General features: G+C 43.3%; 1 protein-coding gene across 1 annotated transcript in view; it reads right to left on the minus strand.

Annotated features, from left to right (window-relative positions):
* The window catches only part of WDR49 (WD repeat domain 49), a 101,247-nt gene that overhangs the window by 56,779 nt on the left and 24,710 nt on the right, over nucleotides 1-19,758 (minus strand). Inside the window, exons 6-8 of the mRNA XM_083739273.1 lie at nucleotides 16,765-16,932; nucleotides 13,083-13,231; nucleotides 9,169-9,405 (exon numbers count right to left, since the gene is read on the minus strand). Coding sequence (XP_083595399.1) covers nucleotides 9,169-9,405; nucleotides 13,083-13,231; nucleotides 16,765-16,932 — 554 coding nt within the window. The remainder of the gene's footprint in view (nucleotides 1-9,168; nucleotides 9,406-13,082; nucleotides 13,232-16,764; nucleotides 16,933-19,758) is intronic.

Here is a 19,758-nt window from a genome sequence, read left to right on the forward strand (position 1 = left end):
ATTCATGGGGAATAAATAATTATAGGTGGGGATTTAGATTGTGCCTGTGTAAAAGGGAAATAATAATAATAATAATAATAATAATAATAATAATAATAATAATAATAGAGAAGAAGAAGTAGTTCCAGCTCCCATCAACCCCAACCAGCTTTATTACATTTGTATTTATTATTTCCATTGATACCATTTAAGGTAAAGGTAAAGGACCCCTGGACAGTTAAGTCCAGTCAAAGGCGACTATGGGCTGCAGTACTCATCTCGCTTCAGGCTGAGGAAGCCAGCGTTTGTCCACAGACAGCTTTCCGGGTCATATGGCCAGCATGAATAAACCGCTTCTGGCGCAACAGAACACCATGACGGAAACCAGAGCGCACAGAAACACTGTTTAGCTTCCCACCACAGCAGTACCTATTTATCTACTTGCACTGGTGTGCTTTTGAACTGCTAGGTTACCAGGAGCTGGGACAGAGCCATGGGAGCTCACCCCATTGCAGGGATTCGAACTGCCAACCTTCTGATCAGCAAGCCCAAGAGGCTCAGTGGTTTAGACCACAGCGCTACCCACCACTCTTGGTTCAGATTCCTAGAGTTGTTCACGGTAAATGTACAAAATGCACAACAGCAAACAATGAATAATGTTAGAGGCTACATTAAAAACAGAAAAGTCATCTCATGACTTTCAAAAGAGCAATAATCCCTGCTCCTGCTCTGCCTCCTGCCTTGGTTGAAGAAGGATGAAGAGATAGACTTGTTGGGACTGTGTGATTGTTATATTTATTCCCTTAAAAGGGACACACAAAGTAGAGGGGAGCATTGGTTGGTAGAATGGTATGTTCCTTTGGGAAAAGGCAACAGTCTTTCCCGCGTGACATGATGTATAGAAGGAACGGGGGGGGGGGGCGGGTCTGGGATCATCCCCATGCCTAAACATGTTCAAGAGACTTTTTGAACAATCTGTATATAAGCTTTTGGGGGTGACTGGGGATACTGTGGTGACAGCAGCCATGAAATTAAAACACGCCTGCTTCTTGGGAGAAAAGCAATGACAAACCTAGACAGCATCTTAAAAAGTAGAGACATCACCTTGCCAACAAAGGTCCATATAGTAAAAGCTATGGTTTTCCCAGTAGTGATGTATGGAAGTGAGAGCTGGACCATAAAGAAGGCTGATCGCCAAAGAATTGATGCTTTTGAATTATGGTGCTGGAGGAGACTCTTGAGAGTCCCATAGACTGCAAGAAGATCAAACCTATCCATTCTTAAGGAAATCAGCTCTGAGTGCTCACTGGAAGGACAGATCCTGAAGCTGAGGCTCCAATACTTTGGCCACCTCATGAGAAGAAAAGACTCCCTGGAAAAGACCCTGGTGTTGGGAAAGATTGAGGGCACAAGGAGAAGGGGACAACAGAGGATGAGATGGTTGGACAGTGTTCTCGAAGCTACCAACATAAGTCTGACCAAACTGCGGGAGGCAGTGGAAGACAGAAGTGCCTGGCATGCTCTGGTCCATGGGGTCACAAAGAGTCGGACACGACTAAATGACTAAACAACAACAAGGGGATACTGCACTGCTTTCAGCAGGATCCCGGACTGCACATGCAGATCTTATGCATATATGTGTAGGGTCTGTCAGGGGTGGGGGTGGGGGGACAGCAATGAGCCAAACTCGACTTCTCAATGACATGCATTCCTTGTACCCGTCTTGTCTTGTAAACAGGGCTGTAAGGCATTATTTATGGCTGCTCCTCAAATTAGCAAGTCCTCTCCCATTCACACCTGCAGATTTACCAACATTCATGCCTGAGCACATTTTGGGAAGGATTCTAAGTTTTAGCTGTTAAAGTCTGCCTTTAGAGTTCAGGTTTAAGTCAGGGAAGGGTAGGGAAAATCCTACTGAAAAAAGATAAAACCTCATTTCGTTTTGCTGACTTTTGCTTTTGTTCTCACTCTGAGTATCTGCCCACGGCAGACTGTGCACACAGGAATAAAAAGAACTGAAACTGTTGGGAGTTTGGCAGGGAGCTATTTCTGTTTTTCCATCTCCTTTCCCCTTCCCTGTCTGTTTTCTCATTGAGAACTTTTCAGCTTCCTTTATTTCAAATATTTTGACTAATGAAAGGGGCATATACACATATATAAAGTGCTTTTTTTCTTAAAAAAAATTTAAGGGTACTCTCATATTCCTACTCATATTGAAATACAGATAGATATATAGATAGAGATAGAGAGATAGAGAGATATTAATATATATTTGCTTCATCCAGCTGATTGTTACAATGCTAGGCAATGCTCAGGGCTGGATCTAGACACATTAAAACACAGAGAAATCCACTTTCTAAGAGGTCAGGCTATTTGTCCATCTCACCCACAAGTGTGCACTCTGACTGGCAACGGCTCTCCAGGGCAGAATTTCTTCCCATCACTGCGTCCTGAACCTTTTAACACCAGGAAGTGGACCTGGGATACCGGGTATGTGGTGCTTTACCACTGAGCTACAGCATCTTCCACATTGGTCTTCAATGTCTGTGGAAGGACGTGTGGACCCAGAATTGGCCTCCACAGTCACTCACGGACTCATTGTTAAAACCGTGTTTATGGAAGACAATCTTACTCGGCTACGAGTGATCGCCAAAGAAGAAGAAGAAGAAGAATTGATTTTGTAATGGAATCATAATTTCTGCTCTTTGGGGCAGATTCAACTACCCCATTCTGCTAGTGGAATGCACCTGCACGTCCCCCAAATCCACTCTGGTGGGTTGGAAGAACCCCCAGAACAGCAGGTGAGAGAAGGAGAGGAGAGAGTGTTCCACTGGACAACCAGAAGTGCTTGCACTGCTCAAATACGCTCTCTTTAGTGCACATCTTCTGATGGGGCTATTTGCCTGTACGTCTTCCATGCTTCCAGTTAGGAATATCAATGTTTCTTGCCTTCAGCCAGTGTGTGCAGAATATTTTCAATCGACTCTACTAGCAAATTGAGGGACACTTCAAACATTATGCAGACGCACACCTGCATTTCCCATGGGGCATACACTCAATAGCCAGTCACACCTCCCTGATGTGGGGACATGTGTGATTCGTGCATTTGTCACATTCACTTTCATAGACACTACACATTTAAAACCCATTCAAAGCCCATTTCCCCGTGAAAGAATAATGGGCACTGTAGTTTATTAAGTGTTGCTAGGCATTGTAACATTCCAACATTCCAACTGTTAGAGAATGGCAAACCAAATTGTTTGAGTACATAGAATTAGCCAAGTTGACACAGAAAATTAGACATCAGAAAAATATAAAGTTTATTAATGATTGGAACAAATTTACAACATATATAGAAGCAAATTTAGGAAATATTAAAATCACAGTAGGTGAAATATAAAACCTGCGACGTAAAGATTTAGTGAAATAGACTGCAGAGAGATATGGGGTCTGAACAGCCCAATCTGAGATGGAGGGAAGTCAATTATTGTTTTAAAGTAGATTTGTCTGTTAATTGTAATGTGTGTTAGTTTTTGGTGTTTTCTTTTTGGTTGTCTTTCTTTCGTTTGTGTGTTGTTATGTTTTATTTCTAATGTTTTATGTCTTTTTCTGTGCAGTGAAGAATTTAATAAAAAGAATTAAAAAAAAAAAGGAATTGTAATTCTGAGAGGGGTAAACTAGAGGGCCCAGAATTTTCAGGGAAAGAATGTGCTTTGAATGTCCTTTGAAGATGTAGTGTGTACACAGCCATACACTTAAAATTTCCTAGGTGTACACCCAGTGCTATTTTTCTAGAAAAAGAGGTGCCGGAACTCACCATGAACGCTTCCCTCATTCTCTTATACAGTCGTACCTTGGATCCCAAACACCTTGTGACTCAAACGTTTTGGCTCCCGAACACCGCAAACCCAGAAGTGAGTGTTCCAGTTTGCGAACAATCTTTGGAACCCGAACGTCCAAAGCAGCTTCTGTGGCTTCTGATTGCGTACAGGAAGCTCCTGCAGCCAATAGGAAGCCACACCTATGTGGTTGAACGTTTTCGGAAGTTGACCGGACTTCCGGAATGGCTTCCATTCAACAACCAAAGTACGACTGTAATGGCAATGGCACCCACCTGAGAGGTGCCAGAACTGAGTTCCGGTGAGTTCCAGCTGAAAAAAAGCCCTCTAATACACCTAATGTGTGAACTGGTCCTCTGTCTGTATAAATATTCTTCTTTAAAAAAATACCCATGTCCTATGCACTTGGGATTTTATCCTAACAGGATATTTGAATATTCTGCATGAAAACTTCCTTTAGCAACATTTAGACTTTTGCTGTCACTCTAATTCAGGTTCCAAATACTTGATTTGTACAAAAATACACGACCAATCGCATTATTGACACTTGCAGTTTACAGATCTCTTTTCAGATTACAGTGATGGCTGTAATGCATGGAATGTAGCAATGTTACCCCTGCACACCTGCTGGTGAAGTCGCAGCAGAAATAATCGTTAATCTGAAGCAGCAGAACAGGGTCACGTTCTACAATAACACAACACATAAAGGTTGGGAAGATCTAAGACTCAGGGAGACCTGCACAATTAGAAATCTTATTTTTTATCACTGCAAGTACCAAGCCAAATTACCATTTCATTTATAGTTTGTTTGTTTTTTTGTAGTTCCAGAGGGCTCAATGTCAACACTGCTTTGCCATATGCTGTACACATTATATTTGTCCAACTTACATGATATTTGTCCAACTTAGACACGTCTGCTAAATTCCCTTATTGACCTCCACTTGGTCTCATTCATTACATAGCTGAATAGCACTGGTCCTTGAGTTGGGCTTCGTCTAACTCCTCTCTCCACATTGAATTTTTGAAGTACTTTAGCCTTGCACTCCTGTGAGCAGTGGATCCAGATTTAATTTTGCCCATTCCTCAAATGTCATTTTCTGGTCTTCCATCTGCTCTCAAAAGCTCATAATTTTTTCTCCCACTGCTAAATCAAATGCAAAAGTAAAAAAAAAAAAAAACCACCCAAGAAGTGATGTATAGCAGTGGCCCATATCTATTATATGTCTGCAATTGTGATCTAAGTGAGATAATATTGTTGACGGTTCAGATAAAAAACAGAATCTCAGTTCAGACATCACACCAAATGGTGATTTGCATTAGCTGTTTGTGGAATCCAAAGCATGATTTTTGGTCAATCCCCAAAGAGCAACAAGCCCTAGTGTCTCTTGGTTTCCCCACCCCCCTGTCTTTGTGACCTGATGTTCTCAGCATGAGGCTTCTGTCTAATTTAACCCCATCTTCCTCCAATTCATCCCTGGCCCCTGCGGACGTCTCCCTTGTGGTTTATCTGTGCCGACAGGTACATCAACAGAACAATCCTATTTATTTGTTATTTGTTTATTGAACCACATTAACCCCAGTCTTTAGGCAAAAAGGCTCCCAGTGCAATTTACAGAAATCAGTGGTAAGATAATTCCTGCCCCACAGGCTTGCAAACTAAAAGAAATGATATACAAGGGGGGAAAGTGTGGGTAGGGAAGAGGGGGGGAAGCAAGCTCCTTAAGGTTTCAGCTCCCTGGTAAATAGACACAGGGGGTCCTTCTTTCTCCTTTCGCTTCACAATGAAACTTAAGGAGAAAGGCAGGCCGTATTAACTGCTTGCCTTGTGGTGCATTTGAGCTGATATTTTCATTGATATATAAAAATCAATCACACCTTTCATTCTGGAAGTGTCCCCAAGGGATTTTTTTTTTAAAATTGAAAGATAAAGTACAAAGAAGATAGGCCACACGCACCCCCGCCCGCGTGCACACTTTCAGACACAAAAGATACCACTGTTAGCAGATACAATGCAGCAGTAAGAGAAAATGTCACATGGCCGAAAGCTTATGAGATAAGGAGGCTGGAAGAGAGCTGTGGTAGAAAAACTGGAGATAGTGTCCTCAGTTATGAAGAGCTTGCTGGATCTGACCAATGGTTCAACTTAGTCCAGCATCCTGTTCTCACAGTGAAATTTACCTTTGGTAAATTTGGTAAAGGGTGGTGCTGTGGGTTAAACCACAGAGCCTAGGACTTGCCGATCAGAAGGTCGGCGGTTCAAATCCCCGTGACAGGGTGAGCTCCCGTTGCTCGGCCCCTGCTCCTGCCAACCTAGCAGTTCGACAGCACGTCAAAGTGCAAGTAGACAAATAGGTAGCACTCCAGCGGGAAGGTAAATGGCGTTTCCGTGCGCTGCTCTGGTTCTCCAGAAGCAACTTAGTCATGCTGGCCACATGTATGCCGGCTCCCTCGGCCAATAAAGTGAGATGAGTGCTGCAGCCCCAGAGTCGGTCACAACTGGACCTAATGGTGAGGGGTCCCTTTACCTTTACCTTAAATTTGATAATTTTTTGTACCCTTGGTATCAGCTGCAAAGGGGGAGATGCAACCAAATCACAGACATTCCGGAGCCTTACTCCCATGCAGGCGTAGATGTGATTGCAGCCGGTTAGTGCTTAATTTACAGCCAAGGATGGAGAACCTGAGGCCCTCCAGATTTTGTTGAGACTCCAATTCTAACCATCCCGCAACATTGTCCATGCTGGCTGGGGCCAATGGGAGTTGGAGTCCTACATCTGCAGATCACAGATTCACAGCAATGGCGCTCAGGGTAGCTATTGCCTTTATTTGACAGGCAGCAAGATTCCTGCTTTGTTCCAAAGCACTCACACACAATCAAACAAAAGAATACGGGGTTGTTGTTTTTAAAGGGGTGGGGAATGTAAACGATCCCCCCCATAGCTCTGTATCACCCCACAGCATACAGCTATGTTTGCTTTAGCTGAATCTCAATCTGGAGATTAAAAGATGCTGTTGGGCGCAGCTGAGGGAGAAGGAGGAATCAATCACAGGGGTCTTTCCCTTTTCTTCCGAGCCTGACTATTCATTGAGATGCAGGTAGTGCTCTGATGGCAAGGGCCGCAGTGCTGGGAAGACAAATAACACCCAACTTGCATACCAAGTGGCATTGCATTTAACTGATTTCATTTTGTGATGAAATACATAACTGTGATCCAGGGCCACCATACTGAGAGTCACTTCTGGGGAAATGTGCCAACAAGAAGGCACATCTCAGCTAATTACACCGTGTGCATATTTTATATCTATCCTGGCAGGTGCAGTAAGGTGACTTCATAGGAAGATTTCAAAACCGGGTGAATTTGCAACTGGAAGGAAGATATTAACAGCAGCAGCAGCAACATATTAATATTGCTAGTTTTTAGGATTGGCACTGGTGATGGAGCAATGCAGAGTTGCAGCATCTGCTGCACTGGGAGCGGGGAACAGCTGTTCTCCAGCAATTTGTTCTGGGACGGATAAAACTGGGCCACTTCAAAGCAGGGCTGCAAAACCTTGAAACTGGATTACTGCTGTGGGCAATTTTGGGCTGCACATGGGCCACACCCAGAAACTCCAGCTAGTATAACATGCATTGGCTAGACTATTGTTGGGGGTAGACTGCTAACAGCATGACACACCTGTGCTACAACATCTGCACTGGCTGCGCATATGATGTCTTCTGTCTGGTCCGAAATAACTGTTGATGTTAACCTTGTCTTGGAGAAACCTGTGGATATTCACACACTCTGTATGGCATGGGGACTAACAGATTTGTGAGCCCTTTTGACCAAACTGCGGGAGGCAGTGGAAGACAGAAGTGCCTGGCATGCTCTGGTCCATGGGGTCACAAAGTCGGACACGACTAAACAACAACAATGGTGCACAGAGCTGGAAGAGCGAAAATCCACTACATACTGCTCAGTGTTCTGAAGTTATTGCTGCCCTTTCTACATATGAATGTGTGGCTTATAACCTCTTTAGATAGCTATTTGGACATATGGAATGCCTACATTATTATGCTTAAATTAAGATAGATAGAATATTCTTATTGTCACCTGGTGATGTTTTTATATTTTCTTTTTTGTAAAAAAAATTATTTAGTTTTACATAATAATTATAAGCAACAAACATAACAAATCCAAAGGAAAAAGAAAGAAAGAAAAACACCAAAAGGCTCTCTCGAACCTCTGGATTGCTCTCCCTCCCTCCCTGGTTTCCACTTCTAAATTTTATTCCTGCATCTCTTACTGTATTCTATCTGTTACATCTCCATAGTATCCAAAGTTCATGTTACTTTTCAAGTGTTATTGTATTCCTGCTAATGATTTCAGCTGTTTACATTGGTCTCTAAGATACGTTATAAAGTTAATCCAGTCCTTAATAAAAAATTGGTCTTCCTGATTTCTGATCTTTCCCGTCATTTTTGCCAGCATAGTTCATCAGCTTGGTCTGCCATTCTTCTCTGGCCAGTACTTTGTCCCTGCTGCTCTTGACACGTACATAAACAGTCTTGATTAAGATAACTTACGTTTTTATATTTTCGTTCCTATTTTTTTATATATTTGCACACACACACGCACACAAAACACACACACATGTATATACACATACACACATTCAAGTTAGGGGCTGTGTCCCTGTTGCCAACTCCCTTCCCAATACACACCCTGAGACCATTTTTGGTAGCTCTCTAACCAAGCCCTCTGTGGCTACATAAATCTGTATTGAGAATGAGCAAATAAAATATGTAAATGGTGCCTCCCTCCACCTGCTGCCTCTCACAATTTCATTTGGTATGGAGGTTGTCATTGATAGCCCTGTTTATGCAGTCTATTCATGGAACAGAGAGCAAATTGCCCTCAGTGACCCTTCCCCAATGGCTTCCATACATCGATTCACAGTTGCGAACTGTGCTTAAGCACCTACAAGAAGCATGCAGGGCACCCCAGTCATATGGGAAGGTGTAAGTTTGGTGCAGGTTCAGAGGGATGCATGGAGCATAGGACTTATTGTCCATGGCATTTGCAACGCCAGCAAGTAATCTCTGAACAGAGATTAAGTACATGGACTTAAGCCATACTGAATTCACTGGCACCCTTGCGAAACAAAGCTCTTTAGGAAGCCAAAATGCTCACAATCCTTTGCAGGAAAGTCACCAAACGCTTACAATTAATACACGTTTGTATTACATAGTTTCCTTTCCCCCCGTGCTTCTACTTGCTGAAATCGCAATAAAGAAATGGTGAATCAAAGGTTCGAAATGCTTATCAGACAAATACAGAAAGGGGCTCTATTTTCTTTCTTATTTTACCTGCTGGAGCACTGAATTGTAAAGGAGGCACGTAACGGCTTTCCTGTGACTGGCAACTCTGCTTTTGCCTGAATCTTGCTCCATCTCCAGCAATGTCAATTGGTTGTTAAACGAGATGAAAAGACGCCCATGGGATTCATCAAAGCAAAGCGTGGAATGGAAATCTAGGCTTTTGGGGAAGGAACCAGAAATCCTTTGGATGCAAAGCTGATGCTGAATGTCCCATATCCTTAAGACCTGCACATGGTAAGGAGGAGAGGAATAAATCAGAACCAAACTTCTTCTTTTTTTTTAACTCAGAAGGTGCAGAAATAGGTAAAACCAAAGCTTAGGTATAGTTCCTCAGGGATGGGGAATCTGTGGTTCTCCTGATGGTGTTGGACTACAATTCCCACAATCCAGGACCAAAAGCCATGCTGGCTGGGGTGGATGGGAGCTGGAGTCCAGCTCCATATGGAGGACTACAAGTTGTACTCTATAGGCTTCATCAAGTCCTCTGAAGGCTTCATATTGTTCAGGCTGGCAGGACCATGCAAAGCTGGCAAGAGGCCCATGCAAGATGGGAAATGTAGACCCCAATTCAATCATCTTTACTCAAGGGCCCCCTTTGCCTTTACCTGAGGTTGGGAGGGAGATGAGCAAGGATGCTGGAGGAACTGAGGAATTTTTAACAAGTGCCTGGGGAAATATTTTGGCAGCTTCTGTGTCACTTGTAAAGGACTCAGACTTTTCCAGAGTCTGTGAAGGGTGAGAGATTCCTTCCCTCATTCCAAGGAACCTGCCAGAGGGACGAAGATAGAGTGGTCCAGGGCAGGTGAAGTGATTTTGTTGCACTAGGTCAGGGATGTCCAACTTACAAGAGACTGCAATCTACTCCCATTATAAAACAACTGGCAATGGTCTACCCATTGGATTGACAAAAGCAGTTAAGCTTTTTTGGGGGGAGGAGGGTTTCGCGATCGACCAGGATCTACCACAGACACACACACCCCCCAGCGATTGACCTGTTGGACCTCCCTGCACTAGGTGAATCTTAATTTTGTCTCCTCCCCCCCCCATCTTGCATTTCACTTGTGGAGGCCTGTGTTCAAATCCTGGCTTGTCCACATACCCTCCAACAATAGGGACATTTTCATCTGAGGATTGTTGGAGGGCATGCTAACTGGTGGAGGAAGAGGGGGCAGGGGGAGCGCACCGCCCCCAGCACCACGATCCCGGTGGGGTGCCATCGCGGCTGCCCCCCCCCCAGCGCTGGGTGTCACGCCCCTGCAAGCGGTGCACCACGCCACCAGAACACGCGCCACACCCTTGCGTGTGGCATGCCACGCCCCCAGGACGTGCACCAGCCATGCCCCCACCTGCTCTCTGCCCCCAATGCTGGAGTCTCTGTTTCTGTTGCCACCCCACTAGGAGTTATCACTCCCTTCCCAACTGACCCCCTTCAACCCCCATTTTTGTGCCTCCCCATGGAGCATTTCCTATCAAAAGAAGGCTGAGTGCCATCACAGCTACACCAATGGGATGCCCTCCACTCCCCCTTCATTCCCGCCTAGGGTACCCCTGCCCACTGCCTGCCCCTCAGAGCTAGCACGTCATGGAGGGCTGGACCTCCCTGGTGGTGGCGCCTTCTACCCAAACTCGGTGGCAGTGCTGTCAGGGGAAATCCAGACATTCCAGGATCAAATCAGGAGCTAGAATGGCTTTCATAATTCCAGGACTGTCCATGGAAAATTGGGACACTTGGAAAGTACATCAATGGAAGCCTCACATCGTGACCTCCTGCCAATCACAGTCTCTAAGCCTAACCTACCTCACATGAGATAAACTCCATGACTGGTGATGCTGAATTCAACAGCCACAGACTACTATTTGACGTCATTTCATGCACTGTTTAGTAAACTTCCTACTGGTCATTTCTACTCCCACAGGCAAACCTCTTAGAAATCATTACTCTTAAATCCCTGGACTGAAAGATATCCTAGTTTCCTTATGAGGATGCAACCAAATTAAAATTAATAGTTGTTTTCTCCCCAAATCAAGGCCTTATCTGATGTGAAGTGCAAGCTAATCATGGACGCCTATATTTCTTTTTTTCCTGAGCTGTCAAACCAAGGCTTTCAGCAAAGGAAGCCTTTTTATCTTTTCTTATTCCAGCCCTTGTCCTACATGGCACTGCGTAGCAGATGTGTCATTTGGGTTGGCTGGCAGTATGTTGGCGGTTGCTCTAGCAGAGCAGGAGGTTTGCATGTAAATAAACTCTACCAGCTCAGGTGCCCATTCATCCATCAAAATGAAACAGATTCATGTTAATGTCAAGAATGCTAAAAGGCAGTAAAATAAGGGCTAAACCACTACAGGCAAAACAATGGTCACAGAATGTATTAAGAGGCTTAGTGGCAGGGAAATAGTTTTTGTTGTTTTTTAAGGACATGTTAACTGGACACAAATCAAGGCTGCAGGCTCAGATTGGCATGAGAAACACAACTAATGAAGGATCTTAGCTTAAGGTTCCAAACTTTCCCTGCTTCTGTGCATTTAAAAGCAGCCTCACACCAATGCGGCAGGTGAAGCTTTTCCTGGAATGGAAATAACTGATCCAGAGCCAGTAAAAATGTGGCAATAAAAATTTGAGAAATGTCGATAAGTCATTTTTTTAAAATGGCAGCAAAAGCTGACTTGCATTCTAGATATTTCAGTGAAACAAAACACAAGATTCAGTGGAGAGGTGTCTCGTTATTTCTTAAGGTATTGAAATAAATGCCATTGTGGTTGTGGCTAGACATTCCCCAAGGGCAGCATCCCTAAGGATGAAGAGACTGGAGTGGATTGGAGGGAGAGCAGGTCCAGCTGGTGGCAGCTGCAGCGAATGGAGAAGGGGATTGCCATAGCTGTGAGAAACAGTGAAATGAAGGCCATTGCAACTCAAGACCAGAAAGGAAGAGAGCCTAGCTAAAGGTGGGCTGGAGGCCGAAGGTAGAATCCAGGAGTTGATGCCCAATGAAGTCGTCCAATTGATGCAAAGAAAAGACTTCTGCCTATACAATGAGACTTTCTCCCCCTTTCCTCTCCCTTTGTGCCCCACAAATGTGTTCCAGGGGTTCCTACAACCATATGGAGCAGATTTGGGGGGCAGGAAGAGTAGAACCCATTGTGCTAAAAGGATGACTCCATTTAATACAACCACGGGAGATGGTGTGTTCTTTAACCTTGGGGAACTGGCTGTTGAAGTAGCCCTTCAAAGAGAATCGAGAGGAGGGGGGAGCAGGACAGAGAAAATTGGCAATGAATAGCTAACCAGAGAGTCTCAAGAGGCAAGAAGAAGAAGAAGAAGAATACCTGAGAGATACTAAGTGGACTTAATTCCTGGTAACAGCCCATAAAGAAAAGGAAACACTACTTTTTCACTTGAGATATGAATCTGCTCTTATCTTAGGAGAGAAGCAGAATGGAACTCATATGGCCTTCTGCCTCCTTCATATATTAGCGCATGTGAGGGGAACATTTCTCAGTACTGGGTGGGACCAGCATCAAAAGTGTGCAGAGCAACAAATGTAAAATTTACCTTTATACAATAAGCTGTTTTCTACATGCACAAAAACTACTCAAGAAGAGCAATGGTGGTGAGGGGTGTTGCCTGAGGGGAGTGGGTGTGGCTAGGGAAGGAGGGGTGTAGAGAGAGTCTTGAGAACCAGATAGAAGGGCTTGAAAGGCTGCATTTGGCTCCCAAACCTGAGGTTCCCCACCCCTGTCTTAGAAGCTTCATTTTGTTTAGAGTCTTCCAAGGACGAGACCATTTCTACCCATGTTAAGTAGACTTAGTCATGAACACTACAAAGTGGAGCAGCTGCTGGATTGAGAGTGTTGTCTAGAGGAAGACTAATGATCTCCGCTTCTCAGGCCCTTCCCAAGCTCACCTTATCCTTTCCGAAGCTGAAGAGCAGTTTGCGCTCAGTAATGAACTGGACGGCGATTACACTGTCTGAATGGCCCTCCAGGACTCCAGCGGGCTTAGACGTGACATAAGGATTCCAAAGGCAAACATGGCGATTAACTCCTGCGGTCGCTGTTCAAAGTCACAAAGTTGAAACTCATTTATACAAACGGTTTTTTTTTTACAAGCATGACAAAGAAATATGCCAAAGTTGCAGCAACTGTAAACAATTTTTGTTAAATGGATTCCATTCCACTCTCCAGATTTGATTGCCTTGATGCAGCTTCTCCCTCACCCCCTATTCATTCCCTTCATAAAAATTAATCTGTTTTTGCAGCTGCTTGACTTGATATGGAGCCAATGTGAGCCAAAGAAAGGGAACACTGGCTGAGACTAGGAAAGATGGGTCTTGGAGACCTTGGTGCAGTCCTACAATGGACACTCCTTGGCAGGGGTGAGGAATCTCAGGTCCACAGGCCTAAAGAGGCCTGTAAGGCCTCTCCATTTGGCCTGTGAGGGTGTTTTAGCCAAGCCCTGCTCATCTTCCCTATACAGTGGTACCTCTGGTTATGAACCTAATTCGTTCCGAAGGTCTGTTCTTAACCCGAAACTGTTCTTAACCTGAGGTACCACTTTAGCTAATGGGCCTCCTGCTGCCACCACGCCGCCAGCACGCGATTTCCATTCTCATCCTAAGGTAAAGTTCTTAACCTGAGGTACTACTTCTGGGTTAGCAGAGTTTGTAACCCAAGGTGTTTGTAACCCGAGGTGTTTGTAACCCGAGGTACCACTGTATGTAACATCATATATCCATAGGCTGTTGACACCTCTATCAGGGGATGGACTCCAGCACACCTCAGAGACTCACTGGGAATTGCTTGAGAACACAGCCATTCATCTCAGTAGCAAGCTAGATGCCAGGACTGATACAGTCACTCCCAAGTAAGGTGTTGTTGTTTTTAATGCTCCATCAAGTCATGTTTCATGAGATCAGTTTCAGTTTTCTCCGTCTGAGGTTGTTGACAAGGTACTTATGTGTATGCACACAATGACATGCCCTTTGGACCCCTGCCTTCAATTGCTGACTAAAGCTAGCCTGAGTGGCATGACTGGGTGGGTTCAGGCTGCGGTGAATATGTCTCTGCATGAAAGGAGGCAAGTAGCAACCACTTTGAAGGAGGTGAAAATGCCCACCCCGTCACAAATACTTCCTTTTTGAGCAAAGTACTTGACAGGGTAGGGGTGCGGGTGGCACTGTGGTCTAAACCACAAAGCCTAGGACTTGCTGATCAGAAGTTCGGCAGTTCAAATCCCAGCAACGGGGTGAGCTCCCGTTGCTCTGTCCCTGCTCCTGCCAACCTAGCAGTTCAAAAGCACGTTAAAGTACAAGTAGATAAATAGGTACCACTCAGGCGGGAAGGTAAATGGCGTTTCCGTGCGCTGGTTTGGTTTGCCAGAAGTGGCTTAGTCATGCTGGCCACATGACCCTGAAGCTGTATGCCGGCTCCCTCGGCCAATAAAGCGAGATGAGCGCCGCAACCCCAGAGTCGGTCACGACTGGACCTAATGGTCAGGGGTCCCTTTACCTTTACCTTACTTGACAGGGTTGTGGCAACACAGCTGCAGGCATTCCTGGAAGAAACTGATTATCTAGACCCATTTCGGTCTGGGTTTAAACCCAGGTTCAAGGCAGAATCTGCTTTGGTTACCCTGATGGATGACCACTATAGGGAGAAAGGCAGGCGGAATGTTGCTTTTACAAGTTCTCTCATCAGCTTTTGATACCATTGACCATGATTTCCTCCTGGACCACCTACAGGAGATGGCTTTTGAGGGCACTGTTCTGCAGTAGCTTCAGTCTTCGCTCCAAGGACCGTTCCAGAAAGTAGCACTGGATGAGTGCTTCTCGGCCCCTTGGCTCTTGAGCTATGGGTTGCTGCAGGGCAGTATATTCCATTGCTATCCACATGAAGCTGTCGGAAGCAGCCATTAGGAATTTTGGAGCAAGGTGACACGAGTACACTGATGATAACTCCCATCAGCTCCGACAATACGGTTGATAGTCAGGGGATGATGGGATCTGCAGTTCAACAACATCTGGAGGGCCACCGATTCCTTATCCCTGTCTTAGCAGATGTTTTATATTTGGTTGCCTCTTCTTTACAACAGCCTCCCCAGTCCTCTACAACATCTCTTTATTGGTTTTGCTGTCTATCCATCTCCTTACAAATGCCTCAGGTCCCCTTTGTTCCCCTTTCCCTACCACCCCACTTCACATCAATTCAGAACAGAGCTCCATTTGTACTTTTTTTTGTTTTAATGAATTTCCTTTTCAGTGTGACGCTTATACTCCTTCCTCCGGCAAGTGTTTCGTCGGCAATATACGCTTTATCACCTGCACCTGGCTTTTGGAGGGTGCAATCAAAAGTCTACCCTCTAGGCATTTGTGGGCTGTAGAGCTGATGCTAAGCCAAAGGGGTGGGGAGAGAAATTGACCACCATAAGCATAAAATGGCTGGACAATTATGACTCTGCCTAAGAAACACTTGGGATTTTTTGTTCTGTTTGGGGATTAAGAACATAGTATACCCGGAGAGCTCACTAAAGCACAGCTTGCAAGAGTTCCTCGGGGGAACTTTGTTGGTTTTATTTATCTAAAATCAGTTCACATTTGTCAGGCAGAAGTACCCTGATATATAGAGCCCTGGGCATTTAAGAGTTCTAAGATGCAGCAACCACTAGGTAAATGTCATGTTTTACAACATCAGTACAATTTACTGCACTTTACTGTGTGGAATGCAGCCCAGAAATTACTCCCATACTTTATCACACTTCCTTCCACATGATAACCCCCCTTCAGCAGCCAGAAGACTTGGAGACTAGACCAGGCATATGCAAACTTGGCCCTCCAGAAGTTTTGGGACTACAACTCCCATCATCCCTGACCACTGGTCCTGTTAGCTAGGGGTGATGGGAGTTGTAGTCCCAAAACATCTGGAGAGCCGAGGTTGCCTATGCCTGGACTAGACCCCTCTCTCTGAGGAGAAATATTACCAGCTAGGCCACAACTGGATTCACGGGCATTTTCAAAACGACCTTCCCTTATAGCCATTTCCTCCCATCCTTTTTCCGTATGTGCCGCGTCTTGGGTGCTATATCCAAATCAAACTAGAATTTCTGCCCTCACCTATTCATTTATACTGATATTATGTGGATTTAATTGTCTTGTCACGGCTTTCCCCAAAGAATTCTGGGCATTGTAGTTTAATGAAGTTGCCGTTAGTGAATTTCTACCTAGCCCACTTTACCAAAGTGAAATTGTTAGGGAGGGGGAAATGGCTGCTATGCTAGGTTGAGTCTGCAATAAACACTGGCCCATTAGGGTGCATGGGGTACTCATTCGCAAACTCCTCACCTTTCTACCAGCTTCCTCCTTCTCAGTCTCACTGTTACCTCATTGTTGTCCTCCAGTAGGGAGGAGGATGGAGACAAAACTAGAATTAGGTCTTCCGCCTGTCACTGGCTCTGGTTCTACCTCCCGTCAGGCTCCCTTCCAGTCTACCAATCCACATGGGCACCAGCTACCACTGCTACAGTGCAGACATACTCTTAGACTTCTGATTGTCCCTTTCGGTTTTACAAGAAAACAAATTATAGTGACATACCTATCAAGTTGAGCCTTGAATGGAAATCAAAAGCACTGACTCCTTGAGTGACGTGGAAAGTTGTTGTTGTAAGACGAGGACTTAATTTCTCTCTCCAAGCTAGCACCAGTGTGTTTGTGCTGCTGGTTGTAACAGACAGAAAGACATCTAAGGAGGGGATGTATGCAACTGAAACAGTACAGAGATGGCATTTTGATTAGATTTGTTATCAAGTAAGAGGTTCTTACATAGAGCTGAGTCAATTGGGGTGAATCAGTTTTTAAGTTTTGTTGCGCTGTGCTAAGATTTGGATGTTTTGAATGCTTCTGCAGCCTGTTCTTAGTACCCTACTTGGGTAGAAAAGAAGAGATATAAATGATTAGAAGATGATAGATATAGATCAATTGATTGATGATGATAGATGATAGGTAGATGGTACATGATAGATAGATAGATAGATAGATAGATAGATAGATAGATAGATAGATGATAGATAGATGATAGATAGATAGATAGATAGATAGATAGATAGATAGATGATAGATAGATAGATAGATAGATAGATAGATAGATAGATAGATAGATGATAGATAAATGATAGATAGATGATAGATAGATAGATGATAGATAGATAGATAGATAGATAGATAGATAGATAGATAGATAGATGATAGATAGATAGATAGATAGATAGATGATAGATAGATAGATAGATAGATAGATAGATAGATGATAGATAGAGATAGATAGATGATAGATGATAGATAGATAGATAGATAGATAGATAGATAGATAGATAGATGATAGATAGATAGATAGATAGATAGATAGATAGATAGAGATAGATAGATAGATAGATAGATAGATAGATAGATAGATATAGATAGATAGAGATAGATGATAGATAGATAGATAGATAGATAGATAGATAGATAGATAGATGATAGATAGATAGATAGATAGATAGATAGATGATAGATAGATAGATAGATAGATAGATATAGATAGATAGATAGATAGATAGATAGATAGATAGATAGATAGATAGATGATAGATAGATAGAGATAGATGATAGATAGATAGATAGATAGATAGATAGATAGATAGATAGATAGATAGATAAGCAGAGCACAAACATTTGCAGTAGAAATTTAATTTTTCCAAGCCTTCAAATCTAGTGCTATTCTTTCTCCCAACCTGGTACCAGATTTGTTTTTGTAGTCTAATAATGGGAAGTCATGCAACATCACTAAGCCCCATCACTTGAATTTAAGGTTTGAGATGCCATCAAGCTGGCAACCTAAACATGAAGTGTACTTTTGTTGGAAAGCCATGACTAACGCCAACTGCCAGACAAACAGGGCTTTGTATTTGCATGTGTGTGTTTTCATGCATTGCCTTTGTAAAAGGCATATGTAAAAGCATTTAATGGGTACACAGTAAAAAGCATTTAATGGGTACACAGTAAAAATGTAGCATGTGAAGACGGCCATTAAGAAAGAAGCTCTGAATACAAAATTGGTGCCTATACTGCAGCAGTGATGGGGAAGAAGATGCTGTTCAACTCCAATCAGCCTCAGTGAGTATGGTCAAAGGTCTGGATGATGCGAGTTGTAGTCAAACTACTTCTGCAGATATCTAGAAAAAAGTATAACCATCTGGAAACAGGTTTTTATATGCTGCTGTAATGTTTGCTATTGAATGGCATAGGAGTTTCAATAAAACACTCAAGAATGTATAACTTGCTGTTGAAATGGAACACACAAGACGAAAGGGTTAAATCGGCTATGATAAAGTGGGCACAGGACATTGGGCATAACATTATGTTTGAGGAATGGGAAAGGTTGTGGACCACTGGGCTAAACTTTACTGCATGTAATGCTTTGAAAGAAAATATAATGAAACTGATATACAGATGGTACATGACCCCAGTTAAGCTTGCCAAAATATACCACTCGTCTGACAATAAATGTTGGAAATGTAAAGAAAATGAAGGAACATTCTTTCACCTCTGGTGGACTTGCCCTAAAGTGAAGGCCTTCTGGGAAATGATATATAATGAACTGAAAAAGGTATTTAAGTATACTTTCACTAAGAAACCAGAGGCCTTCCTTCTGGGTATTGTCGGCCAGAAGGTGTCAAAGAAGGACAGAACTTTCTTTATGTATGCAACAACGGCAGCAAGGATACTCATCGCAAAGAACTGGAAAACTCAAGATCTACCCACGCTGGAAGAATGGCAGATGCAGCTGATGGACTATATGCAGCTGGCGGAAATGACTGGCAGAATTCGAGACCTGGGAGAAGAAAGGATTGAAGAAGACTGGAAGAAATTTAAGATTTATTTACAAAATTATTGTAATTTGATGGAATGCTAAGAAGGATGCTTGATTATAAACAATTGGCCATCACTAAATTAGATGAGCATTATTAGACTATATTGTAATGATTGGTTATAAGATTACAAATAAGATGGTAATTTGCTTGAAAAATTTTATGAACAATGTAAGTGCGAGCGGATGACGCGAGGAAGTCCAAAGATGTTATGAAATTTTGTAAAGACACAAACAATGCTGTTTTTTAATTTTGTATCTCTTTTATTAAAAAAAACCTAATAAAAATTTTGGAGGAAAAAAAAAAAAGGAGTTTCAATAAAACACACGCCTCTCTGGACTCTAGGGACTTTTATGAGAGTAAAATGTTATGAATATTAGGAGCTGAGAAATCTTCGCAGTTTCCAACAAAGACATAAACTTGTTTCTGTCTAAATTACACTGTAAGTCAAGCTCCTTGGAGGATGCCTGACTGAAAATGGTGGTCTTAAGAATAATTCCCATATCAGAATATATATAGCAAATTAAAATGTTATGTTCCTTGAAGAAAAGACTGAGCCAGTTGCTGTTCTTCGTACTGTAGAATCATATGGCTGGAGGGGTATTATAGATCATCTAATCCAATCTCTGGCTCAAGGCAGGGAATTCATAGCTAGAGCATGTCCAGTCTCTGCTTGAAGA

This window comes from Podarcis gaigeae, assembly GCF_964106915.1.
Source record: "Podarcis gaigeae genome assembly, chromosome: 5".
Classification (NCBI taxonomy): domain Eukaryota; kingdom Metazoa; phylum Chordata; class Lepidosauria; order Squamata; family Lacertidae; genus Podarcis; species Podarcis gaigeae.